This window comes from Oculina patagonica, chromosome 3, assembly GCF_052425735.1.
Source record: "Oculina patagonica isolate OP01 chromosome 3, crgOcupat, whole genome shotgun sequence".
Classification (NCBI taxonomy): domain Eukaryota; kingdom Metazoa; phylum Cnidaria; class Anthozoa; order Scleractinia; family Oculinidae; genus Oculina; species Oculina patagonica.
This window is the reverse complement of record NC_135760.1, coordinates 19,040,173-19,067,053: the sequence shown is the minus strand read 5'-3', so window position 1 is coordinate 19,067,053 and position 26,881 is coordinate 19,040,173. Positions and strand designations below refer to the sequence as shown.

Genomic DNA, 26,881 nt, shown 5'->3' with positions numbered 1-26,881 from the left:
AAAATGGAGATTTAATGTGATTTTAAAAATTGGGTTTGAAACCTGGAGTGCTCTTGCGTGGGGGTTCAACTGTCTTGTGGTGTTTCAATTTTTTTTTCTTTCCTCTGCAAACTTTTTATTTTATTTTATGCACCTCTGCAAACAATTTTTTTCGAAATTCTTACTATTTTTTGTTATACATATCGTGTTTGCAAACAATTTATTTTGTCTTTCCAGGCCCTGCAAACAATTTTTTTTCAATATTTTTCATGCCCCCCCCCCCCCTCCAAAAAAATAATGGCCCGTCCCTTAAAAGGGTTCAAAAGAGACCGTTTTGACATTTATACCTCCGATTTACAGTGCCAGATAAAACCATTACAAGTTAAAACAGGCCTTTTAACATGTTATATATTACAATGAAATAAAAATAAAAAATAAAAGAAATTTAATTCGAGCAAAATGCTCCCCCGTCTCTGCTACCCCCTACCCCTTCATGGGGTCGGAGTTGTACGCATTTGCACCCTGTCCTACTCCCTGGGGGATCTGCTGTCTCGTGACCACGCGCCGGTTTCGGATGTCACGCAGGAGTCAATACCATTGATGAATTTGCATACCTTGTTTGCACAAAGATGCAGTTGTATTTGTGCTTTTCTTCGGCCAAACCTGAGTTTATCAACTGCAACTTCTGTTCTTTATAGTGTTGTATTTCTTGGCCTAACCCAGCAAAAGATCTCCATTCAGAACCAACGGAAAAATCGGTGGATGAAAGTGCCATTTACCTACGATATCTCCGGCGGCGACTGAAAATTACTGTACGAATAATTGGGAGCGGTTTATTTCAATCGATCTGCAACAGCTGTGAAGGCGAAGAAAAGGTTTATTTTGAGTTCACCGTGGATTATACCTTTGTTTGGTTTTCTAATATAGTTCATGAAGGCATTCTAGGAGATTTGCCGGAACGGATCAATAGCGCATCGTTGTGATTTTCCCGTCGCGCGAAAGTTGAGAGGTTGGAATTATGAGGGCCACTTACTCTTGTTCTTTTGTGTTATTTTTGGCGATCACTTTCGAAGTATCACTGCTTAGCGCCGGAGGATCTTTGAACAAGAATACTGTGAAGAATTGGGCAGCACAAGTGGAGAGCTATCTTCTAAAACTCGCCGAGGAAGGCTTGAAAACGCGCGAACTTCAGAAATTGTACGACGGTGCCAATTATACAGTAGAAGAAAAGAGTGGATTTGATACCATCAACTCGGTGAAATCGCGGCTTGGGAATTATTTTGTCAAAAAGGAAAATACTGCAAGGGTATGTTAGAACTTGTTATGTTAGAATTTGTTTTGGTCTATGAAATATAAATATTACACTACATGCTAGCTCTAATCGCGAAGATTCCATGCAATCTGCAGTCTTCGCTTTGGCAGCTAGAGCAAATTAGAAGTTTGAGTTTGACCTTTGTTGTTTTGCTAAATGTATTTTGACTAGCGACTCACTCAAAGGGGGTTTGTTGTTTTTTCGCCCCAGAAGCTGTTATTGTTTCCATTTTTTATTATTTTTTGGGTGTTCCCGTATTTTTCTATTAAATCTTATTTGCTCTGCACAAAATTAAAGTTTATTAATTGTCGAGAATTATCTTGCAAGGTGTTTGGGAATTGGACTAGATTTCAAGCCAAAAAATAATTAAAAATTTCCTGTCAAGCATTAATTTTTATTGGTCTTAGTTGTGCTTGTTAATTACCATACATTTAAAATGGGCATTCAGAAAAACCAAAATTTATAGCCCAGAGTTGAATATTTCCTGGAGTTTACATGTTGTATTTCCACTCTTTTTTTTTGTCTGAATATTTTTATTTTTTGGGATTTGATCATATACCAGTTTAAAACCCACCGATTAATTTTCGCGCGCACTCATTGGACAAAATGCATCACGTGGTACAAAATCAGACGACGGGTATCGGGCAATATACCCCGTTCGATTAGATATCCGTCGCCCAATTTTATAGACAAGTACAAAACAAACGAACAAGTCACCTTTTATAATCAAATCACGGTATTAGAAAAATTATGTTAACTGATCTGATTTGCATTTGTTTCAACCGTAGTTATGCCAGGATTATCACTGTAATTTTTTCCTTTTTACCCGAGGTAGCGCAGAAGAAATAACAGGTTGTATCTTTTCTGCTTGTGGTGTTTGGGGATATGCTGGTGTCCTCCCTTCACAGTGCCCTCGGCTCTCGGCCCTGTTGTTTCGCAATCTTTCAGCCGCTTCTCCAATCACCGCCCCTGAGGGGTTATTACTAAGATACATTGGGTCTATTCTGATTGTTTCCCCAAAATATTTTATTCAGAACAATTGAGGAAAAACCTGGAAATACCATCATTTATTCTGCTCCCAAAATATAGATCAGAGAGACTCTCTCACGGGTAAAACATTTATTATGTTCAAATGTTAAGTGTTTTTAAAATGGAAATTAAAATATTACACTGTTTTTATGTTAAAATAATAATATGACCAAAATCATGAACATCTTTAATTTGCACCATTAAACTGCTCCTGGAAATTTTACGTGTCCAGAATAAGCTTCATTGAATACCAAAACCTTTGGCGCGGTATGTTTTCAGGACAAGGAATTAATACAACCAGCCATACTTCCCATGAGAAGTTGTTTTCTTGCATGAGTTATTTTTCTGCATACTGTGATGTGAGTGTAATGTTGGGGGCATTTTGTCTTCAATTAGAGTAAACAAAATAGATCAGCCTATGGTTGAGACAAAAACTCCAGACCTTTGTGAAGTGGTGACCTGATTGTATTTTGTTATAGTCCAATTAAAATCTAAGGTGACTGGGAGGAGAGCTTTACTGCATAATTTAAATAAATGGGAGTGTTGATTAATGTTGTTGTTTTTTTCTGTTCACCGCAATAGAAAGTTGCAGAGGCAGTTGCTAAGTATCATGATGAGTTTTACACCAACAAAACTCTTCAGAAAATGGCAAAAGTTTCTACACTGCAGCAACTGGGGCTACAGTACTATGCAGACTCGGATTTAATAGATACTCTGCCTGATGATCTGGAGTTTAACACGTAAGTTAATTATTCACACAGTCAAAACCTGTATGAATAAACACTGCATAGGAACTGAAGAACAAGGGGTTCATACTAAGCAGGAACTGTATTGAGAAAGGGGGAGGGGAGGGGGGGGGGGTGACTGTAATGAACAGCTGAAGGTGGCCATTCATTTGAAAGTTTTATCATATAGTACTGTAATTTGAATACTATTCTAGGGGGGCTTTGCCCCCCCTCCCACCAGGCTCCCACTCTTTTGTTAAAATGTATATGGCCTTCGTCTGGGTCAGGGGCAAATCCAAGATTTTCTTAGGAGGGGCTGCACCACTATGTGGCATCTGACTTTACTGCAGAATACCGATGTATAGAAAGTAGGTCATCTCAGGGGGTGCAACCCCTGCATCTTCCCCTGATCTGGTCCTGTGGACTCCTTTTTCTGTAATACAACAGTATCTCTCTTTGGGCCATCCTTTTGAACAGTGGTTCTGTCATTAGATTATTCTGAAAAACATCTCCGCCCCCTAAAAGGTGGGGGGAGATGCCCAGATTTCCTTTGAAGTCTACCAGCCCCTCTCCCACCCAGATATCTTTTCGGATTTTTTTAAGCCTTTAAATTTTTTAAGGTACTGTTAATTAAAAAATGTAAAAATTTGAAAGATTATTACTTACCTTTGTCCTGAAGTTGTACAGCACACAAAAGCATTAGCAATGTATAGACAATTCCTGGGTTAAACGAAAGTAAAGCAAAAATATACAAAATAATTGCCCTCACGATCCTCGTGTTGTTTGCACTCTTGTCTCTTCTCAAAACCTATCTACCGGTATTTCACAATACGTGTACATCTCCTATATCAATTTCACTTGTCAATCATCTGACTACTTAATGTGAATTCCAGTTGTAATGCTAGGCAGTCACGATAGTTCCGGTCACCTTTTTAAAAATGGAATTATTTCAAAGGCATTACTTTTGAAGGAAAAAAATACAACATTAGGATATGGTTAAAAATAACCACCAAGGGAGAAATTTTTAGGCTGAAAACCCTCCCCTCCCCCTCCCCATGAGAGTTTCCCAAAAGCCATCACTATGGGCAGTATGGATTTTTTCTGGAATAACTCATTGATCAAACAGTGTGCTGTAGTCAGCATATGTGGTCCCAAATCTCCCAAACTACCACTGAGAACTGTGCAGGCATTTATCTGTGCATATCTCCTGCTGTCCAAGGTCATAACTGGCACACTAAACTTTTGACTGCTGACAAATAATAATTATTGTTGTTTCATCTACACAATCAAATATATTTGTCACATAAAAATTGTCACAAAAAATTGCCTGAGGAGTGTGTTAACCCGGCTTAACAGATGTTTCTTTTCTAACACTCAGGTTGTTCAAGCAGAAGGTCAGTACAAGCAAGAGTGCCGTGAAAATCTCTGATCAGGTCGACAGAAACAACAAAAAGTTGATTGAAGCTGTGTTTTGGTCATCTCTGCTGGATAATGTGTTTAAGGAAAATTTAGAGAATGATCCAGAACTAAGGTACTGTTATTGTATGGTAAATTGATCAGATAAGAATAGTAGGTGTTTCAAGGGCATTAACCCCACATTTTCTCTCTAATGTAAGAAAAAGGTATAATGCAGTGTTGGAAACTCAATTTTGAGAGCACTTGCTATTTGGGCGAGTAATCTCAGAAAGTACTCGCCTGGATTAGATTTCACTCCCCCAAAACTCTCTCCCAAGAATCATGGGCTGTTTTTTGCATTTTTCTTCCCATTTTGCATTCGACACTTTCGAAACTCCAGCAAGACATTTTCACATTTTGGCAGAAAACACTCGAGACAACAGCACTCACAATTCGGCCCGATCATGTGCTACATCAGAGGCGGATCCAGGGGAGGGGTTGAGGGGGTTGCAACCCCCCCCCCCCCCCCTTTGAGCAATTTTTTTATTTGTTTGACTCTTCATTAAATTGTTTCATACGTAGTTGTTTCACTTCGATCCATTAATTGACTGATTGTCAAGTTAAAAAAAGATAATATACATTTCGCGACTGTTCAATAAGACCAACAACTAGAATAGCGTCGGTTCCGGAGCAATTCTTTAACAAAGTGCGTCTGTTACGGCATCGTCTTGAAAATTGAGTGGGGAGTAAATCGTTTCTTTAGTTTGCGAAGATGGCAAGCTAAGTGGCAGTCAGCAAAGAAGGAACTTCCAAGAAATCTTCTTCTAGTACTTGGTGCCTGTGACGAGAATGCTTCTCCAAACATCCATTGTCTTCTTAATATTGCATGCACCCTACCAATCAGTAGTGCGGAAGCTGAGCGGTCCTTTTCGCACATGAAACTGTCTTAAGAGCGCTTCTCAGATCTCACTGTTATTGTTGTGCGTTACTCTGAGAGACTCGAGGTAGACGAGATATATATGCGGGGGCTTTGTAATAGCTCATCCAAGAAGACTCTTTCAGGCTACATTGTTCGATTAATGAGGCATGTAGAAAAACGACAAATAACTATCGTTGTTACTGCTGTCCCTCTTTATCATGCGTAATTTATTTTCGTTTTCTGGTTGAAAAATAAGGTAACCTCCAGATTTTACATCAAACCTTCACAAATGCTTTTTGAGTCTCTGGAATGCTGGTAATGGCGTTTTAAAGATATAAAATCGGAAAAAATTTTCCCGGGGGGCATGCCCCCTGACCCTCCTACAAGATCGCGCAAGCGGCACGGCACTCACCATCTACGCCCTTACAACCCCCCCTTTCATAAATTCCTGGATCCGCCCCTGTACATAAAAGATTGTAAGTTGTTGTTGTCAAGTGTTGGCACAATTATCCAGCTCTCTACATGCATTGTGGCATTGCAGACCTATGAGTTGAGATTTTAAATATCCAAGTAAAACAAGAAATACTCATAGGCCGCTTCTGTTCACTTTCTTACAGGTGGCAAAATTTTGGTTCAATCGAGGGCTTCCTCAGAACGTACCCAACCCGCGAATGGTCCTTAAACTTTGCTGGCTTCCATATTGACTATGATCCCAGATTGAGGCCCTGGTACATTGGTGCTACCTCAGGCCCTAAAGATATCGTCATCATCCTCGACTGCAGCTTGTCAATGAAAGGGAAAAAGTTCCACATGGCCAAACAAGTGGCAAAGACAGTATTGAATACGCTGACAAAGCAAGATTATGTGAATGTCATTTGTGGCCATGAGAGTCACTGGGATGAAGTTGGAAAGTAAGTGTCATAACATATCTTCTATGCTCTTCTGTTACCACAGTGAGTCAATTTAATTCTCAATTTAGCACTCCCTTATATTTTTTTTTTCCCCCCCCCTCCCAAAAAGGGGCCCCCCCCAAAAAACCCCCCCCCTTCGAATATTTTTTTTTTCAAAAAACCCCCCTATTCCAATAAGCGCCCCATTCTTATAAGAGGTAATTTAATTTTGGGGTTTTGTGGGAGGGAAGGATATGTATCTTGCAGCATTTCCAACTTGATAAACAGCTTAGCTTGGCTTTGTCCATTTTTGCGACTTGAGAATCATGCATCGGAATGTATGGAGGGGGCTATTATTATAATCTTGAGGCAGCTAGTAACATTTTTTTTTTGCTAATACAGTTTGGAAATCTGACAAGAATGTGCTTCGCCACTATGGAATATTCCCTGTAAAATGTGGGGGGTGTTAATATGGGAGGGGGGGGGGGGGGGGGGGGGGGACTGGAATGGAGTGACAAATTTTTATCCATAACATTTGGGTCCTAAATTTTTCATCTACTAGAACCTGGTATATTAGAACATTTCTAAAACAATTTTCTGATCCAGTTTGACTTTGAGGACTGAAGTGCTGGGAAGAAAACGATCACGTTTTAAGTTTCATATACATCGTCTGTAAAATCCTATAAAAACGGCTCGATAAAAGCACCGCGAATGTTTGAAAAACTTTACCACGTATCGCTTGATTCCTAGCATTGAACGGAGTCTTCTAACGATTCCCTAATTAGTAAGCACTAATAGTAATCATGTTTTGAACATTGATGAACTTCAGGTGGTTTGAATACAAAACTGAAGTGCTCAGCTGCCAGCAGAACCGACTTGTACCGGCATCCACTTCTCACAGAAAGGACTTGATTGAAAAAATTGATAATCTGAAGGCCGGAGGAACAAGCGAGCTAAAGTAAGTGTCAAGACCATCGATTGAAGTATCAATCCTCTGCACTGATCGCCGTAGATTTCTTGTAATGTTAGTTCTAAGAATGTTGTGTTCCACTGAGGAAATGTCCCTAAGTTGATGGTCTTCTTTATTCTCCTTACATGTTTACTGGACAGAGTATTGGTATTGTAACGAGAACATGGACAGTCGATCACTTTTACATTTAGTTCCGAGTACGACTATGAGACGGGATTAAACGAACTGTGTCACGGAATTTACCCAATTTAAGACCTAAGAAAAAGGCCATCCGTATTGAATAAAATATAACAATAACTATTTAAAACAGTACAGGAACATTTCAATAACACAGCAAACTCAAAAGAAGGTACGGATGGACAAAAATTCAAGAAGATGAAACAGATTGTGATATAGGTTTTTGAAATGCTGTTTGGCTGAACAGTTTTCAAAGTTGATCTCTTTTCAGGTTTTAAACTTTTACCGGTAATTATAACGCCTCGGGAGATTAATTGTTTATAATGAAGCTATGGGTTTGTCGTTTAGATCCATAGGAGTAATTACTTCGTAAACATTAAGTTTCACAGGAAGTATTTGTCAAATCTTAAAAGCGTAGCCATGACACGTGCACAGTCCCTTTAACTAATTTTCTTACCGTTTACTTTCCCAGAAAAGCGTTCAAGTTATCCTTCGAACTGCTTCAAGGAAGTGCCAGGACTGGATGTCAGAGCATTATTGTGTTTGCTACAGATGGCGAGAATAATGATGGGGACCCTGTGCGCTGTGGCCCAGGATCCTACACCAGGAGTGGTTATGTGCCAGGGCAGAAATGTGAATACGACTGGAATGATGTATGGGATGAGGTGGCGGCCAGGAATCGATACATGGGCCCCAGGGTGAGTTATTAATTTGCGGTGTACAAGTGTTGAACGTTGTTTAAATTGTAAAATCCATTTGGCGCGCAAAAATGTGCGCGGATGTTTGTCCGAGACGTTAAATCTGTTCCGAGAAACGAGCAGTTCGAGAGCGGAGGGATTCTCTCGAGATTGATGGCTTGATCACCTTTTTGTTTGTAAGTGAAGCATACGACGAAGACTGGACGGTGGTAACGCAATGCGCAGTGGATAGCAAAGCAAGTGGATATGTCACGCAACCGTCTTCTAATCACGAGAAAGCCTTGTCTCTGTTTTAGTCACGGAACAACTACTGCGTTTTAGATGGACAATGAATCTTTAGACAATAAACTGCTTATTTGTTTTTTTTAAAGCAGGTCTTGTTGTTCAAAGCTGGTGAAGCTAATCCTGGATAAGCGTCAATTTGAATTCATTTCTAATACAATATCGAGGAATTACTGCTAACACGCTTTCGCAATGCCGCCTGGATCTAAAGTTATTGAAGTTTTGCCTCTTGTTTTTCCTAGGCCTAAAGCCCTGACCAAACAACAACGCAAGTAGACGCAAGTTGAAAACTTGGATCCACTTGCGTCTCCGTTTGGCCAGGACTTGAGTGTACCTGCGTACGCTTGCATTCACTTTGGTCGAGATCAAATTTGCATGAAAGTCAACGCAAGTTTTTTCTCCGTTTGGCCACCCATCGCAAGTCAACGCATTTTTTGCAGTTTCCTTCAAATACTGCATTGCACCTCGTAGCATTTTAAATGACTCTTTGCTAACTTGCGTGCACTTGCAACTCATCTTGCGTGTCTGTTTGGCCACCCAACGCAAGTCTGTTCGCAAGTTGAACTTGCGTCCACTTGCGTTACCGTTTGGCCAGTGCTCAACGCTCAAACTGTCAGCCGTTCTATGCTTATAAACAAAGTGTTTTTTCTTCCACGGTGACAGAGATCAACTGTTTTTTTCTTTCTCCCGGGTTTTCTTTAATAACTAACCCAGCGATTGTTCTTTTCTTTCATTTATTCCTTTCCAGACTCGAATCTTCTCGTACCTAACTGATGACGATAGCGAAGAATTCCCAGGCAAACTGGCCTGCGACAACCAGGGCTTTATGAAGAAACTAACTGATGAAGAAAATATCATCTCTCAGATGCAAGATTATTATAGCTTCCTGGCGTCCAACACAATCAGCATCAGCAATGTCACGTGGACATCTCCGTACCTGGACGCGTCGGGCCTGGGACTCATGGTCACGGTAGCCATGCCAGTCATCAGCAAAGTCACGAACAAGTGAGTCACGCTGTTTTGCACTTGTGCGAATACGCGCGTGTTTTACGAGATATTTGCAACGGGTAGGAATGCGCAAGTGTTTCACGAAATGTTTTCAACGGTTAGGAGCGCTCTTTGGCCAAGCCGCACTAGGCTGGCTAAGCTGACCCTTGACTGAGTCACGTCAGGCTTCGCTTAGTCGCTGTCACTCTCGGCTAAGTCACGCTTGGCTTTTTAAGACCCTTTTTGTTTTTTACGATTTTAAGACCACTATTGTCAAAAATAGCGTGACAGGACGCGACTGTATAGCCCAAAAATAACGTGACCTTGCGTGACAAAATATCTTAAAATATCGATACCTTCCACCCCCACCCCATTTTCACTGTAAGGCAGTGAGCGGGGCGAACACATGCAATTTACTCTTGAGTTTAGTAATTGATAATTTTACTCTCCAGGACAATCGGCGTGGTTGGTATTGATGCCACCTTGGAGGAAATCGAGAACATCTTGTTAAATGACCAGTGGGGTTCAGTGTATGCTTTTCTGGTGAATGAAGGAGGAGAAACAATCTTTCACCCGCTGCTACGACCAAGTAGTGAGGTAAGAAAACCTTTACAGTGAAATCCCGAGATAACGAAGACCCCGGTATATAAGATAATGTAAAGTCTGCGTCGGGCCTAGTGGCCAATCAGGCCGGAGCTTATCCCGGTTTCTGTAACATGAAACGACTGGGAGTATTTCTACTCCCCCTGAATGGGACGCTAGTCCATCGCCGGGTTACTTCCCCAGCATTAGTTCGCCGGTATCCATTTATACACCTGGGTGGAGAGAGGCACTATGAGAGTAATGTGTCTTGCGATCCGATAGTCCAACGCTCTAACCATTAGGCTACCGCGCCTCTCACAAAACATCCCGGTATAACGAACGATAGTCTTCAGCCCAGTAATAGTTAATGCATAGAATGATGTAACGAACCCGTTTATAACGAAGGTGCTATAACGAATCCCAGTCGCTCGGCATTTCGTTTTACCCGGGTTCCACTGTACTTCACACTAGAAGTTTAAAGTTCGACTTGTAAATTCTCCTTGCCAAGTGATCACAATATTGATCAATCAGAACAAATGTAAACAACGCATTAAACCAATAAAAATGTCGAAGCAAATATAAGTTGCAAGTGGTTTTGCATCAAGTTGAATGATCAAGTGGCGCAAGTTTTTTTCAAACTAATCGTAAGGCGTAGAATAGCAAAATCAAACCAATACTGGGCAACTTTCTACACTCAATTGAAATGCGCTCTAAAGGGTTAAACCACTAAATTACCTCACATCGTTAATTTAACGTAGACCATCCTTTTTAATCAGTTTTTGCAGTTTTTTTATGTTTTGGTCTTCAGCAATTATTACAATACAACGTAATTTCTAGTTTTAAAGAGGATCAGTCGTTTCATTGTCCAATTGAAACTCGTAAAGTTTTCAATCAAGAGAGAAAATTCAGTATTTCGCAAATCGATCCTCGTTGAAGTTCCCGAATGGTTTCCAAGGCAGAAAATAGCACGGGCACTCCGGGAGTTGTGACGTCAGCTTGTCGTCATCATTATACGTCATGTTTCTTAGCAACTTCCCTGTTGTAAATCGCGTGCTCGGTAATAAGTCAGAGATGGGGTCTGGTGTCAAGCCTACTCTTAAACATCTAGAAGGAGCAGAGCCTGGTAGGGATTTGACGTCATGTAGAAGGCGATGCCAACGGCGAAAGAGCCCGGAACACTGTTTCTAGAATTGCCATCGTTTGGTTACTGCAAGTAGTGATTCATGCTATTTCTAAACAACTAGATCGTTTGAAGAACTCCAATTATGTCCCTTCGTCTGTTTCTCTCTTCTGTTCTTTGCGGGTAAGGCGATGTACTCTGCAAAATTTCTCTTAAGTCGTTTAGTTGCTGTTCATTCCCAGAGAAACAGAACGCCTGCAAGCTGGCCGAGGATATGCTGGGATGTTGACTGAAATTATAAATGGAATATGTCAAAATTAAGCACGATAGAAACAATTTATTGTTTACCCGAAAAAAGGATTTAGGGGAGCAGGGGTGGCGCAGTGGTGAGAGCGCTGGCCTCTCACCCATGTGGCCCGGGTTCGATTCCGGCCTGGTACCTTATGTGGGCAGACTTTGTTGTTGGTTCTCGTTCTTGCTCCGAGGGTTCTCGAGTTTTCCTCCCTCCTCAAAAACCATCACTCCAAATTCCACTTCGATCTTGAATGCACGTGCACGTCTTAACGAGCTCCTCATCTCTTCTGTGTAAATAAATTACGATTTACAATTGCCAAATTAAGGACTGCTTTCGCTTTTCTTACCTCTGATTGCCGAGAGGAAATACTCGATCGTCCAATCTCCCTTTGCATCGGCAGGAAAAGATCATCTTTAGCACTTCACGGTATTGTTTGCGAGTTAAAACGTACATAAAGGGATCAGCGATAAAGTTCAGCAACAGAAAACAACAGACGAGAAGATCTGCGGAACTGTTGCGCCAATTGTAGAACGCGTTGCCAATGAGACGGACCTGAAAAACAAAGACGGCAATCAGCCCATCAGAGCACGCGTTAAAACCTTGCAGCCCGCGCTAAGCGCGGGAAAAGTCAGGAACCCAATTCACAACTGGTTTTGGTTTTGCTCTGATTGGCTAAGAAAAGAATGTGCTTGCTCTCATTGGTTGTATCAAGTTGCACGAGTATTTTGAACCAATAGCTGAGCTCGGAAGACGCAAAACCAAAGCAAACAAGATTGCTTTCGACAGTAAATCGAAAACTGTTCTTCAATACAGCAACAACTCAAAACTGAAACTCGCGTTTCTTTAACGCTTCCTATGTTTGAAAAAGTATTTCTCCTATAAACTTGTTTTTATGCATTTCTTTTGTGTCACTATCGAGAATTTGGCGTAACATAAACAGTGTCTTCGAGTTTTTTTTTTTTTTTTCATTTATGTTCGCGTTCGACTTCTATTTGTAGTCTTAAACAAAGTAAAAAGCACGGCAATAAAACTACAACTACGCTAAAACTGACATGATATTTAAATTTCTAACCGACATTTCTTGGCCGGAAGTGGTTAGAATTTACCCTTAATGATAACTTCTCACAGAAAGGGACAATTTTCGTTAACTTATTTTGTTGTCAGCTAAAAGGATTTTTCCATTGTTTTTTTTTTTTATCAAATGCTTTTAGAAAAGCAATACAGCAAAGTTGCATACGATAAGCGTTCTCAGTTCGGAATTTCTAATTAGACGTTCACAGGTGTATTAAAAAAGCGTGAACAATATTTATAAAAATTTTCGAGCCGAAAAATTTTCCATAGTTCTTGGTCCTTAGAAACGATTTTGTTAATCGGAAAAAATCTTAAATAAGATTGTTGGGCTCAAAATGTCTTGCTCAAAAATAAACTGCCTCTAGTCTTACGCGGTTTCTTAAGATATATCCAAAAAACATGGCTACAGAAAGATATTGAATTAGTCATGCCACTCAATTATTTTGTAGCTTTGCAATATTGAAACAATTCTATCGATATAGTGCCAAACGCGCCCGATCAAAGGTTAAATGTGTTTTATCGACTCAGAATTGTGTTGCAGACGGTTTCAAAACGAAAGAGTTTCCGCTTTTCAACTTTTTCCGTTCCTCTATTTGCCAAACATCAAAAGAGGCGGACGTCTTCTTTCAGTGTAGTCTATTTTGGAGTTATCAAATTCATAATAATGTAAATTGATCTCTATACAGTAGTCAAAGTAAATAAAAAGCACAAAGCAAACCTGCAGGGTGCCCGAAGAAAAGCTGCTATAGTTTTGCTGCTGGTATATTGTATATTTAAAGCGATTTTTAAATTGATAAAATTGTTCTTTGATCGCTCAGAAACCTTTTATCGTGAATTTAATAGTATTAATACAGTGTACTAAAAAACTTTTTACGCCTGTATGTAATTTTTTTTTATCGGATTTCGCGGGATTTTGACAAGTTAAGGTTTAGACCTGTTTCAATTTGCTTTTTAATTCGGTACAATCATTCATTAAAAAGACATAAATGAAGCTAAAACATGAGAAGTTATATCTCACCATGAAGGGAATCCATCCAAATAGATAAACTACAGAAATAAGCACCATAGTTCTTGAAAACTGTGTTTCGGTGTCTTCTCGTTCAGAGTTCCTTGCCTGAGCCATCTGCCGAGCTCCAGGCAAAATCATATTCGTCACAGAAACTCGTCTTTGCTTGCTTCTAAACAATTCCCAAATGACCGTGATGTTGCAAAATAGAACAACAATGGCCGGCAGGCCACCAAGAATTGCGTAAAACACACAGAACGCGCTGTCCGAGGAAGTTTGCGGGAACCAGTTGACTGTACAGAAAGAACCGCTTAAGTTTTGCACAAAGCTTCCAAACGATAAAATCGGGAAAAATGAGATGACAAAAGAAGCGGCTATGGCTGCTAAAATAAGAACTTTTGCCTTGTTCACCGTCATGGTCTTGCGGTGGAAAAACGGCTTTGTTACAGCTATGCAGCGGTCTACAGCCATGGACGTAGCTAAGAACGCCGAACAAAGCGTCGAAAACAGAAACACAAATCCTTGGTAATCGCAGAGTTGTTTTCCACCGAGCCATTCGCCGTTGATGTAGAACAACCACGACGGTATAGAGAAAAAAGTCAGTGAAATTAAATCGACGCACGACAGCCCTAACACAAAAACATTCGGGCTAAGTGGCTGCATTTTTAAAAGCTTTGCAGAGGCGAGAATGGCGAACGCGTTGGCCACAATCCCCGTCACCGTCAAAATGTATAAAATAATTGCTTCTCCAGTGATCTGAGAATCCACATCGTTTGAGAAACTTGTTGTCATTCTGCTTAAGAGGTTGAATTCTTCAATCGTTTTCCGTGAAGTATCGTTTCTCGGGCCATATTCACGTCTAATCTGCTGCCTCCCTGCCTTTCTTTCATGCCTTGAAGAGCGGATCTTTATATTGTATTGACTTTTTTTAATTTACCTTTCTTAGTAACCTTATATCTCCTGCCGATTCCGGATTGGTTTAAAACCCCCTCACACAGTTGTGTTCCGTCACAGTTTTTTCCTTGACTCCGAAAAGCGCTTTTGTGTATTTCGCACTTTTCCAGTGTGATATCAGGTAACCTTGATCAGCTTGTATTAAATTTTTCATTGACTTGCTAACCAGTTGGAAATTCCTCTTTAACGCCGACGTAATTTACATAATCAAGGCTTCTTCCTCTGTTTAGTTTGTCTTGCCTTATTTATTCGCCCATGGCAACCGCTTTCTTGCTATTTTATTTATTTATTATTTCCCCGCTAATTTTCCTGCGGTCTGAATTCGCATGTGGTTTTCTAAGGAAGATTTATGAAACTATTCAATTTTTGAGGAAATTTATGTTAACACCGTTAAAGAAAATCGACTATATACAACTTAAGTATTCTATTATTTGTGTTACGAATCAGGAAATTGAAAAGCCAGCGAGTGGGTTACGATAACAAATACGGTGCTAAGTGAAATATTGGAAGTAATATTAGCGGGTGCTTTTTTAGTTCTGTGGGTGAATTCTATACCCAGACCAAATTATCCCTATTCATTAAAATAATTCAATTCTATGACAAAGTAGTGTTTGTTCTGGGTAATTCTACTCGAGAATTGTGTACAGATGAATTTCTATTTAATTACTATTCATCCTTTTCTCGCCTAGTTATGAATAGTTAATTTAAAGGCTGAAAAGTCGACGAAAACAATTCGCTATTTACCAATTAAATTTTAAAGCTGCATCGAAATCGCCGTCGCCCTGCCCTTTGCTCGTTAAATAGCTTTTGTGAAAAAGGTGCGATCTCAATTTACTTGGTCAAAACAAATTTATTTTGTGTTTATTAAAATGCGTGCAGCTGTCGTATCAAAACAAACAAGGGCAATTGTATACATTTTCCTGTGTTTCAATGAACATTTGCACATGAAAGTACCGCTCAATAGCTTTCATTTGAATGGTCACACACTAGGGTTTCATCCACAGACTTTAAAGTTAGATCTATCTTGTACAGCATAATTAACAGTACCACACGAAAGTACTGCTCGGTAGCTTTCATTCGAATGGTCGCACACTAGAGTTTCATCCACAGACTTGAAAGATAGATATCAGGTTCAAACCGGGAACTGAAATTGCGCAAAGGAAATAGCTTATCAAGACTTACAGTCTGTTTTATTTTCAATTTGTCGTACTTATTTCACTCATATCTCAGCAGATATGGAATTTCATTACCCCGCCAGGGCATGCCACAAGCGTTTGACACCAAGCATTGCCGTTTGGGTTGAGGAATTTGACAAATTGTGTCATTTTGAAAATGCGTCCTTTTTTCGGTGTTCTGTAAGGGATCATAGGAAACGCCAGGTCGCATTGGATAGCTAAGGGAACTTTGATGGTAGTTTTTGTTCAGGGTGAAGGGGGGTGACAGGGAAGTGACAGCAAGATATGTTAAAGTTACAGGCAATTAAATTAGTTATAGGCTGGTTGGATGTGAGACAATTTATTCCTGTCTTTAATAAATTGGATCAAACTTGCCCTTCAAACCCGGCCTTCTATGCAACCCAATGCTTTTAGAAAATTAACTGAGAACCTCGTGTTAGGTGGTTATTCACTTAGCGGGAGGTCCAGAGTGGAATATTTCTGGCTCAAGGTCGTGACGTACGGATTGAACGAAGGAAGGCCAATACCTAGTACCTGCGAACACGTAACCGCGGGCTACGTGTAGCGCGGGCGCCGTTGTAAACGTTACTTGAATATAGCTATCTTCCATCTTTACAAAAGAAAAAAAACTGTGGAAAAGGACATTCGTACAGTTTGTGTATTATTGGTAGAGGCGGTTCGCTTAAAGCAGAAATGTTATAAAAAGCCGGCCAGTCAGTCCTTAGATCTGACGGGTCACGTTCCAACGGGTTACTTTGTTAGGCCTTGTTACATCTAAGTTGCAGAGCAGTCATATGAGCTGCTTTTCAATGAACTGGCCTTAAATTGCACGAAAACCTCACATGCACAACAAGAACCTACGACGACCAACTTTTACTTTTACTTGTGTTTCCTTCTAAAGTCCCAGCAGTAACAGATAAATCTAGGATACCGACATAAAAACCCGCATAGATATCCTGCGAGAATAATATCCGCGAGAACATTTTTGGGGAGCCATAGTTGTCGTTCTCTGTTCGCTTCTCGCTCAAAAATCTTTAACTTCTCGTAGTCTGTAAAACTGTTCATGTTAGATTAGCATGTTGTGTTCTGATCTCTGTTTTTGTTGTTGTTTTTTCTCTACCAGCTCGTAGATGACCCAATCTTCATTCCAATTAGCACCCTTGAACAGCGTAACGGTAAACCAGTGAAGTTTAACTCGGTCGCCAAATCCATGATGGATGGCGAAACCGGCCACCTTCGGATCGAAGACGCTATCAGAAGCATTCCAAAAGGCGACTTCCAAGATGGCGTGATGCTTGTCACGCTACCCTCCACTTATTACTACACGTCAATCAAAGACTCGGAGTACGTGTTTGCTTTCAATCTCGCAGACTCGGATGAAAATTACCGCAGGCCAGCATCACCGCCGCGTGGATCGAAAATCCCGGTCAATTATTACGCTAACATCGAGTCATACAATTCATCTCAAGTCAAACAGGTAAGAAGAGCAAGACCGAAAAATAAACAAAAACGAATATGGGTATTGTGTAGGGGTGAAGGTGAAGTGAACATTTTTATTGCCATGTTTATTGCCAGACAGTCTAGTCTACAAGACATACCGTGTGGTCAAGTGTAAAATGCCTCCTTTTCTTTGTGAAATCTTTACACAATCCATTAGATGTTCGTTGTAAAAGTTATCGGCTTTTTACACGCAAATACACAAAAAGAGCCGGGTTCGGCTCTTCTCTTCTTCTCTGTGGTGCAGATTTAACTCCTCTAAAAGCAATAGTTGTCTTGTTGTAAAGTTAAGCATGTTTATATCATCTACGGCGTGAAAACTGGAGTGCTTACCATTTGGCCGTAGCTTTAAAGAAAACTGAAAGCAGAGAAACGTATCAAGGAGCAAATCAACCTTATAAACAGGATTTATGCTATGATATGTGCTACATATGAGGGAAGTGCTGAATCATCTTATCTGCATCAAACGTATACTTATACCTAATCGTACCTTTTTGGTACGCTTCGGCGGCATATCAGGCGAGTTTGGTCGAGCCATGGTTCGTATTCTGGCGAGACGCAGTCGAGCCAAAATACCCATGGCAAGACCAAACGAGCCTGATATGCAGCCGACAAAAGGGTACGATTAGGTATTTACCGTACCCAAATTCAGCCAAAAAGTCGGTTATATTTAACGTTCTGTTGAAGCCATGCTTGCCAGGTACGTAGTGCAAATTGTGTTGACCTGCTTGTGTTGATACCTTTTTGTTCTTCAACACTTTTATCAAGTTCCTCTTCTGCCTTCTGTTCCACTCGTTTGTTTGGTTTCTTCTCTTTTTCATCTAAGCTAAAAATGTGGAAATTCCAACTCCATTGTTTCAGTCTGAATCAGTCTGAATTTCTCAGTACTCGTCGGCAATCATCGCGCAATTGGCGAGCGCGCTCAAGTTTAGTTTTGGCGGGAAAGTTTTTCTCCTTTTACTATCGCTTAACACCAGCTAAATTTAAATTACGAGGTTCTGTTTTATTGGTAAAACATCTTTTCAATTCATCGCTCGGTAACACTACTTTACTTCAAAGTGACCGTGATATGGTGGCATATCAGGTCAGTGACTTGATATCGTAGGATATTAGGACAGTAGATCGCGCTTCTGATTGGCTACTTGCGAATTTGGGTACGGTAAACGATCCAAAGCGCGCAAAATACACTGATGACTTGTTTGATACTTAAATCAAATTTTCATCTTTTTGAGTTTTATTAACCGTTTGTCACGGGGTTAATAACTGTGTTATCTCTCATTGCAGGTGTTCGGTGACTTGTATACAGACCTTAATGTACGGTACAATTTGTCTTTCTATCCTGACCTTCCCGTAACATTCAACGCTTCCACGGTGATGCTGGGCCCAAAGACGTACTGTCGCCCCAACACGTTTCTATTCAGGGAAAATAACAGTGATATCACGATTGAGGCACATCGCTTTCTGAACGGGAAAGGCGACAATATTGGCTGTCCTCAAGGGCGATTCCGGGCCTCTGTCAGGTAAGACCTCGTTCTTGTACGTAGAAGATTACACGAGTTTGCCCAGTAGAAGGGCTTTGCTTTGTGATACGAATGATATAATATGAATACTTTCTTTGCCCTTCGATTTGTAGAGTGGCATTATCATAGCTAATATCTCCGAGCATTCCCACTCCGACCTTGACAGACACAGGCACCAAATCACAACACCGGGAACTTCGTGCCCTACTCTTTGCGATAAGTGTGGGTTGTTTAACGAACATTGCTGATCATAACAGTGAAGATGCAGGAATCGAGGCCTACAGTTTATCGTCCTTATCCGAGAAGACTAGAACGTCTACCCATTTGCAAATGTCATTTAAAAGGCAGCACTTTCTCCTCGATTGTTTTTAAGACCCTGAGTGTTGGTCCAGTCTGGGGTTTGCTTTTTAACTAAATGGCCTTCTGGCTAGTGAGATTTTGCATCAGTTTAGTCCACTACTGGAATTAATTTAAGCATAATTTTTGTGGCTGTTGTTTTGTTGTAGACCCGATGTAGAGATCACATCATTAATTGAAGACATTTGGAAGAACAATCGCTCGAGTGAGATTTTAAAAGACGTACCCTGGACGTACATAGGAACCCAGAGTGGCATCTTCCGCTCCTACCCAGGCCACCGCTCAAGAAGGAACTTCGATCCAACGAAGTAAGAGATATTTTAGGAGATGACTTTCTGAAACATTTTCGTCCAACACCATGTTGGAAGGGCATGTTTGACCGTTTAGCGGCCGCTATCAACATAGCATTTAAATGAAAACCAACATTTTATTCACCCTTTTCCTTCACGAGCAAATGTTTGATCGTTTAGTCACCTCTGCAAACAAAGCAAGCCCAAGCGGGAAAAATAAACCAATCAGAAACCGAATCTATGAGACGACGCCTGTGTACAGCCGACCCGCTCCGCTCAAAAAAAAATCGCGGAGTGGGATGGCTGTACACAAGCCATATGAGACTTCTCCGCGTAATTTCGAAGGTGATACGCACAAAGCGTTATTACTGAATGACAAGTGAAATTTTTCTCAAAGTTTCATAATCGATCATCGTGTCGAAGCCGAAAAAGTTGAGCTTGAGTTTGTCATGGACGCGTGCGCCCGAAATATCTGCGGAGCCACCTTAAACTTGCCAAAAAAATTTAGAATAGCAACCTTTTAGCGTGCACCCACTGACAGCGTTCTCTCATTTGACGTTTTAGGCGGCCGTGGTATCATCGAGCTCTTGTGAACCCGTCCAAAGCAGCCGTGTCGAACGCCTACATGGACGCTAATGGGATTGGGAAAGTAATCACGATTTCCGAAGCTGTTTTTCAAGGCCTGCCCAAAAACGGTTCCAACATTAGTTGTGACAGCATGGAGAATCTGCCGGGAGGATGCCCCTGTACAAGGTATGGCACGTATAGTTGATTTAAAAGGTAAAATATGCGTCCAGCCTAAAAAACATGGAGCTTATCCCGGTTTCTGTAGCATGAAGCGACAAGGATGGGATGGTTTTTTTTTTTTTATTTTTTTTGTTGCTAGTCCATTACATTAGTTCGCTAGTACCCATTAATACACCATTACTTATAAGGGAACTGCACCCTCCCCCTAGTACAGCTTTAAAATTTTGGCCTGGTTTCGTATCAAAACACAGACAAAAGCACATTGTCTCACAATCTGTCACTGCCCATAGTAAAGTGCCACACTGCGTCAAGTTGTGCCATACTGCGTGACTGCCACACCGTGCCATTGTTATCTGTATAACATTATTTTACCTTTTTGTCACACTGTCCGAGTTTCACAGTGTATCACACACAGCCACATTGAGCCGAACTGCGTTATGCAGTGTTTATACATTATGCCGCACTGTGGCATAGTAATATAACGGTCACACTATGGCACGCTGTCATGCTCTGTTTCAATGTCTCATCGCGACTTACTGCGTTACACATACTGTGTCGCGCAGCCATTTAAGTTGGCCTCTCAAAGTGCAACTACATGTAAAGTTTTCAGCGTTAGCGGCAAAGGTGTTATTCTTGGACGTCTTCTAAAGAAAGTAAACATCATTGTACTGAATTGTGCGGGAAGCCTCGAAGGGGCAGATCGGTTATATTTTCGTCAATGAAATCTCAATGCCTCCGTTGTATTTGACACCATTAGAATTGTGCGTTTTCCTCTCACTCTCCAGGGACGCTCAGTGTATTTCAGGCAAATGTCGTGTTTACACTGGTAACCGTTCCTTGTGCGCAGGGGATCGCGTGGAAGCAGTCACAGCTCTAGATATCCTGTACAATGACTTCCATCGTCGTGTGTACGGGCTTCTCAACAGCTCAGGGGAGGCGAGATCTTGTGGAATGAACTACACATGTCCTGATGGCGAGCATCTGTGTCAAACAAGGTATTGTCATCACTCGACTAAAAGAAAGAAAAAAAAAACCGCCGGCGGCACCCCCAAAAAACATTCCTAGATTATGCAAACCCATAAATATTGGTTTGATTTTGTAGAACAGTTCTCAACAGATGAAAGAAACCCGTTAGGAAGTAAGGATGACTAACAGAAAAAAAAGAAAAAAACAAAACAAAAATACTGTGTAAATCCCTTACGATGACGAGGATGGAACTGGATTACAATATGGACAGACCTGAGGCGGGAGACTTACGTTTCCGAGCTCGGCTCGGATTCCTTTAAAATGCTGCCAAAATCAAGTTTTCTTCTGTACCCAGTTAGAGCAACTTGCAGTGTCTCAATAAAAATTTATGCCGATGCGATAACAAAAAATCTCGAACTGTTTGCATTAATTTTGGATTTCTTTTTAGATGCTACTTGGTGGATAACTTGGCCAATTTGGTCACTGACCCAGACTTCCTCCTCGTGAGCACTACAGACGCGCGGGAATATGAACGAGTGAGCCTGGGACGAAAAGAGGGTGACATCATGAAACTGCTGATCACAAAACACAAGTTCTTTGTTCCGAATCAGCGGGTTGATTTCCAGGGAATATGCAGCGTGTCTCCCTATGCACCTAAAGTAAGTTAAAACTAAACAATTTTCACTCTGCATTGTTACTCACTGATCTGAAAGAAACCTTCAAGGGGAAGTATCACGAGACTCACTTCGAAAAGTCAAAGTCAAAAGAAATATTGATATACAGTTGAATCCCGATAACTCGAACCCTCAGGAACTCGAACTCCCGCTAACTCGAACCTTTTTCGATTCCCCTTCAGGTCATTTTCTTACTAATTTTACCCTCGATAACTCGAACTCCCGACATCTCGAACCTATTTCGATTTCCCTTGAAGGTTCGAGTTATCGGGATTGAACTGTAAATGGAAACTTTAAAATAATGGTTTAGCTTTGTTAAAAATGACTATAACAGTCCACTAAAGTAACAAAAGATGTATTATCATGAGTTATACAAGCATGAGATTTCAAACAAAAATTGAAAACGTCTGGCAGACGTTTTCAAACTCTGCCCATGTGTCATGGATAAATCGATAAAAACTAAATACATTTTTCTCACCTTTCAAATACTCACGTAATATCTTCAACTTGGTGTTCTCTGCGCATCTTGTGGATGAGTGAAGCAATTGAGGCATAATTTAAGCTCCGTTATGGCGAAAATGCATCAAAATCGCCATGATACTTACTGCCCCTTTAATGTGGCTTTATTAGTGTGTCAAACGGGCCGCAAGATCGTAGCAGGAAATCCAAAACAAAGGAAGGTGAAGCTAGTGCGAGTCGCTTTGTTCTGAATGCCACACTGTGTTTTGCGTCGCAGCATGGCTGATTTTTCACCATGTGACCGGATCATGCAAAGCGTTTATCTCGGTAACTCGAACTTCTCGCTAACTGGAATCTTTTTTAGAATTCCTTCCTGGTGTTAATAATTTTACCCTTGATAACTCAAATCCCTCAATAACTCGAACCTTTTTCGATTTCCCTTTCGAGGTTCGAGTTATCGAGATTCGACTGTAAATACAGTGGAATCTGGCTTTCTTTAACCACCCGATTTCTCAAACAAAATGTCGTTTCCTTTCCCTTAGTCGAATACTGAAATTTAACTCTTGATTTCTCGAGGAAAATCCTCGCCGTTTTCTCGAACCAAGTTTTGTTTCCCTATCCCAACATTTATGTCGACTTTTCTTGAGAGCCTGTCCCGGACGTTTAGTTTGTTGGGATTAGCGCGAAGAATGGCGAGTGGAAAAAAAGTGGTACCCGCGCCTTTTTTAACTTGATCCCCCTTTTTTTTTTGACAGGACGCTAGTTGGGTGTGTCACGTATAACAGTTCCATTTGTTGTGTTGTGTGACAAGCGTTAAATTGTTCTTGTAGGTAACGCTAGAAGGTATTGTGAAGACACCAGAACAAGAAGATGATTACTACAAAAACAGAGGACCAATTCCACCATTCAGAAACGAGTATGGCTGCATTCAAGACGTTGTAGGTTACACATCGGACGATGGGGTCCTTGGTAAGATTTATGAAATTTTTCTGGACGTGGCAGAGGGGTGGGATGGGGCGAGCACACAGCTGATCGATAAAACCGTCAAGCAATGGACACAAGGCCCAAAATTGTGTTTATTGCGCCATCCTTAGGGCGCGCAATGACCTAGTAATGCGTTGGTTTTAAGGAAAAGGTGTTCGAACTCTGGCTAAGGGGAACTGTGTTGTGTTCTTGGAAAAGTTTCTTTACCCTCCCCCCCAAGTCCCTCTCTCCACGCAAGGGTGTAAATGGGTACCGTCGGATTGTTAAGGATCTAACAAAATGCCAGGGTGTCCCATTAAAGGCGAGTAGCAAACTCCTAGCTGCTTGATGCTTCCGTGGAATTAAGCGCCTGTACTGCTGAGTGACAAGGCTTCGAAAAAAACTTTACATCTTTTAAATTGTGAAAAATGATTGACAAACGGCCCAAGTTTTGGCAACTCATGAAGCAGTCTTAACTAATTACACCGATCTTTTTGATTTGGCAACTATCGAAGAAAAGAACACACAAAATCTTTTGCAGTTTTTCAGCTCGTCCTCAATTCACCCTTTCTCGACCAATTTTTATACTTTGCTCTGTTTTGTAATCTAAATTCTGTGGTGTGCCATACTGCTGCCCACGTCTGTAGATAAAATCCTATTGTACTGGACCAGTCAAATAAAAGTATGCTTGTAAAGCTATACAAGGTGGTTGAAACTTATAAGTCTATGGATTAAAAACCACTTTGTGACCATTCAAATGAAAGCTATTGAGTAGTACTTTCATCGAGTGCTGTTTATTTTTTAATTTTGTGAAAAATCAAATTTAGGAATTTGTTATGGTTTACTCAAGATAATGTTAATCCTTTCTTTAAGGTCCAGATGGCATAATTGCTGACTCAGTGGATGGCCCCTGTCGATCCGGGAACTTCTTTCTCTCGGCTCTCCCCAGGACCAATCTATATCTGCTGGTGATAGAGAACTGGAGCGAGTACCGTCAATCGTATTTTTACAACTTCAACTGTCATATCAGCAACAGAGTCTTTGACGCAGGCGCGTTCCGCATCGTGAACGGCACATGCGCACACATTGAAACCGAAACAAGTCTTAAAAAGAAAGAGAAATGTCCGGCTCTGAAAAACGTGCATATAAAGTGTAGCTACAATGCATCTAGCGCTTTAACGACACCCAGCCTTCTTCAACTCTTTGTAGCTACCTTAATTGTCATTATAAAATGGAGATGATTTATTTAGCAATCTTAAACTATCGTGTTTTCTATGAAAATTTAATCTATTTTTGATTTTCACATGTAATATATTGAAATGAAGTTTTATGGTGATTTCACAACTACAGTTTTTTATTCATTCATTGTTGACGCTGATTTCTTTTATTGCGAAGGATACTGTACAAATGTCTATAAAACAATCAGCAACACATTGCAATTACTACATTTACTTTAAGGAACTGTGTCACGGCTGAGTTAAATTTATTTTATTAAGTTTTTCCAAATACTTGCTATGAAGCTTAATGTTTGCAAAGAAATTACTTCTATGGATCTAAATGACAAAACCATAGCTTCATTGCAACCAAATGTGTCTCCCGGGCGTAAGAATTTCAAGTTACAAGCAAACAAGACTAACTTTGAAGACTGTTCAGCCCAACAATATTTCAAAAACCCATATTGCAATCCGTTTCAATCTTTGTTACTTTTGGCCATCCGTACCTTCTTCTGTGTTTGCTGTGTTATTGAAATGTACCTTCACTGTTTTAAGATGTTATTTTTATATTTCACCGAATTTAATGGTCATTTCCCAGGCCTAAATTTGGCTTAAATCCGTGATACAGTCCCTTTAAAATGATTAACTTCCTGAAATATCAATTCTCTCTACTTATCGTCATATGAATCTGTTCATGTTCGTTGTGAGAATTTGTTAGTGAAACAACACAATATCCCTCAGTTGATGATTTTCTATTTTCTCATCACCTGCCTGCTTGACAGGATATTAAATTGTAGAAAGAATTAAGTTTTTAATCATTCTTGGACATCAAAAAGCGCACGAGTTTTGAATCAGTAAGCGGGCGACGTTGGGCGACGTTTAATCTTCGAAAACAAATATTTAGTAATTATTATAGGTAAACATGAGTAAACTGAATATAAAAATCACTCATAAAGCAAGGTTAACGCTGCAATTTGCGATAAACTAATCATAAAAAGAAACGTTGTCTTTTTGTATACTTCTACGTTTCCTTTAGTGTTGAGTTAAACACTTACGATACCATTGTGTCATGAGCCTAAAAGGTTTTAATTTTGCCAGGATTTCCTTGCAATTATTTTAGTCCTGCAGTATTTTAGTCCAAAGATTAAACTCTAAAGATGTGTTGAAGATGAAGAATGGAGCCTATTGGGAAATAACGCTGAGGGCAGTAACCAAATTTGGTATTGCTTAGGCTGTGTCCAATTACTAGAGCCCAGTCTCCCCTTTTTTGTGCAGTCCATCCCTAGACTAAAAGATGGCTCCGCTAGTATCAAACAGAAAAATATCGAGGTAGTGAATAAATTAAAAGTTATAACAAATTATGCAACAATTAACAACCAAATCGTGATCAAGTCAATAAAATATTAATATCCTTTCAATTCTTATTATTAATGCACCATTAATATAATTTCGTACTTGATTTCAGTTATGCAATATTTTAATCCAATTTATTGCCTATAAGTGATCAATCATTTTATACGGTATACATTATGTACATTAAAATCATGGTAATAAATGTACAGAACCCTGGAAAAAAGCGTACAATGCTTTTGCTGTCATTATAATTAAGAGATTCGATTCCACTAAATTAAAGTGTTCTCACTGAGTGTCGAAAGTAAACGTAATTTATGATAAGCCTGAATTAGCATAAATTACTATTTTGCCAGCACAGAGCGAAGATTGGGGGCGGGTTTGTGGTGCACAGTGTGTCGTGGGATCTGAGTTTGTAATCTGTGGCCGTTTGCAGTGTGAGACTGTACGGCCAGCCTTCACCGCGTAGAGGTTTATGTTTGATTTTCTTCTGTTATGCACGGATATAGGTTTTTGATTTGCTTTATTTCTTAGTGCAGCTATTATAATTGTATCGCTGTAAAATGGTATATTTCACCAAGTATTTGTGCACAGTATGGTAATTCCCGATTCCCTCTATAGCGCGCGCCTATAGGGAATCACGGTAGTTGTATTCATCAAATCATGCGCGAGACTCACAAACGTGCACCGTTGCTAAGTCTCGCGCATGGTTTGATGAATACAACTACCGTGATTCCCTGCAGGCGCGCGCTATAGAGGGAATCGGCTATTGAGGGTATTCCAAAACCCTTAGAAGACGCCACTGCCTTTGGTCGGGGGTCAGGGTTTTCCACGCTTCGGGCCGGCTGAATGAATTTGCTTTGAGTGTTGATTGGTTCAACAGATTGCCTGCGTCCTTTTTGATTGACCATAGTGATTTCTTTTGTTTTGGTTTTACGACACTCAGTTAATAGCTTCATGCAAAGTTGCAAACCCGACTGCTTCAGGCCCATTCGTTGAACGCCGAGAAGGAGCCGGGACAAAGTTTTATTTGTTGGTGGCTACATTCTGGTCCCCAGGGCCGCTTGTCCCTCTCAACCGGCAGAGCCTGGGGTACGAGAAACAAGTTGATAATAAAATCCAATACAGCAAAGGAATTTCAAAAATGTTGATTTGATTGGCTAAATTTCAAATATCTTTCTTAAAAATCTAGCCAATCAAATCATGTGTCCCCAGAGACACTTATTTCTCGCGCCCCAGGCTATGTCGGCTTTTTCGAAACCAGGCGATGAAGCCATT

The 26,881-nt window shown here is 40.5% G+C and overlaps 2 protein-coding genes across 2 annotated transcripts; one reads left to right on the top strand and one right to left on the bottom strand.

Annotated features, from left to right (window-relative positions):
• Positions 1–567: 567 nt before the first annotated feature.
• LOC144647021 (voltage-dependent calcium channel subunit alpha-2/delta-3-like) lies at positions 568–24,993 on the top strand. Its single transcript, XM_078506765.1, has 16 exons — positions 568–1,285; positions 2,903–3,060; positions 4,424–4,576; positions 5,977–6,270; positions 7,079–7,207; positions 7,869–8,094; positions 9,125–9,381; positions 9,816–9,960; positions 16,690–17,043; positions 18,348–18,583; positions 19,090–19,248; positions 19,795–19,983; positions 20,763–20,972; positions 21,392–21,602; positions 22,907–23,045; positions 23,913–24,993. The coding sequence occupies exons 1-16, from the start codon at positions 998–1,000 to the stop codon at positions 24,278–24,280; spliced, it is 3,516 nt and encodes a 1,171-aa protein (XP_078362891.1). The 5' UTR covers positions 568–997; the 3' UTR covers positions 24,281–24,993.
• LOC144645699 (prostacyclin receptor-like) lies at positions 10,705–14,538 on the bottom strand. The gene is made up of 3 exons (XM_078505248.1): positions 13,450–14,538; positions 11,707–11,912; positions 10,705–11,354 (listed from the first exon to the last, which is right to left on the bottom strand). Exons 1-3 carry the CDS (start codon positions 14,227–14,229, stop codon positions 11,186–11,188), a joined length of 1,155 nt encoding a protein of 384 aa, XP_078361374.1. The 5' UTR covers positions 14,230–14,538; the 3' UTR covers positions 10,705–11,185.
• Positions 24,994–26,881: the final 1,888 nt, after the last annotated feature.

Excerpts from the sequence above, each read along its gene's own strand:
- LOC144645699 (XM_078505248.1), bottom strand. The coding sequence starts at position 14,229 with ATGACAACAAGTTTCTCAAACGATGTGGATTCTCAGATCACTGGAGAA. Across the intron at positions 11,913-13,449 it reads TTGGATGGATTCCCTTCATG|GTCCGTCTCATTGGCAACGC; the intron begins GTGAGATATAAC and ends TTTGTTTTTCAG. Across the intron at positions 11,355-11,706 it reads TTTCCTCTCGGCAATCAGAG|TCAACATCCCAGCATATCCT; the intron begins GTAAGAAAAGCG and ends TTATAATTTCAG.
- LOC144647021 (XM_078506765.1), top strand. The coding sequence starts at position 998 with ATGAGGGCCACTTACTCTTGTTCTTTTGTGTTATTTTTGGCGATCACT. Across the intron at positions 1,286-2,902 it reads AAAAGGAAAATACTGCAAGG|AAAGTTGCAGAGGCAGTTGC; the intron begins GTATGTTAGAAC and ends TCACCGCAATAG. Across the intron at positions 3,061-4,423 it reads GATGATCTGGAGTTTAACAC|GTTGTTCAAGCAGAAGGTCA; the intron begins GTAAGTTAATTA and ends TCTAACACTCAG.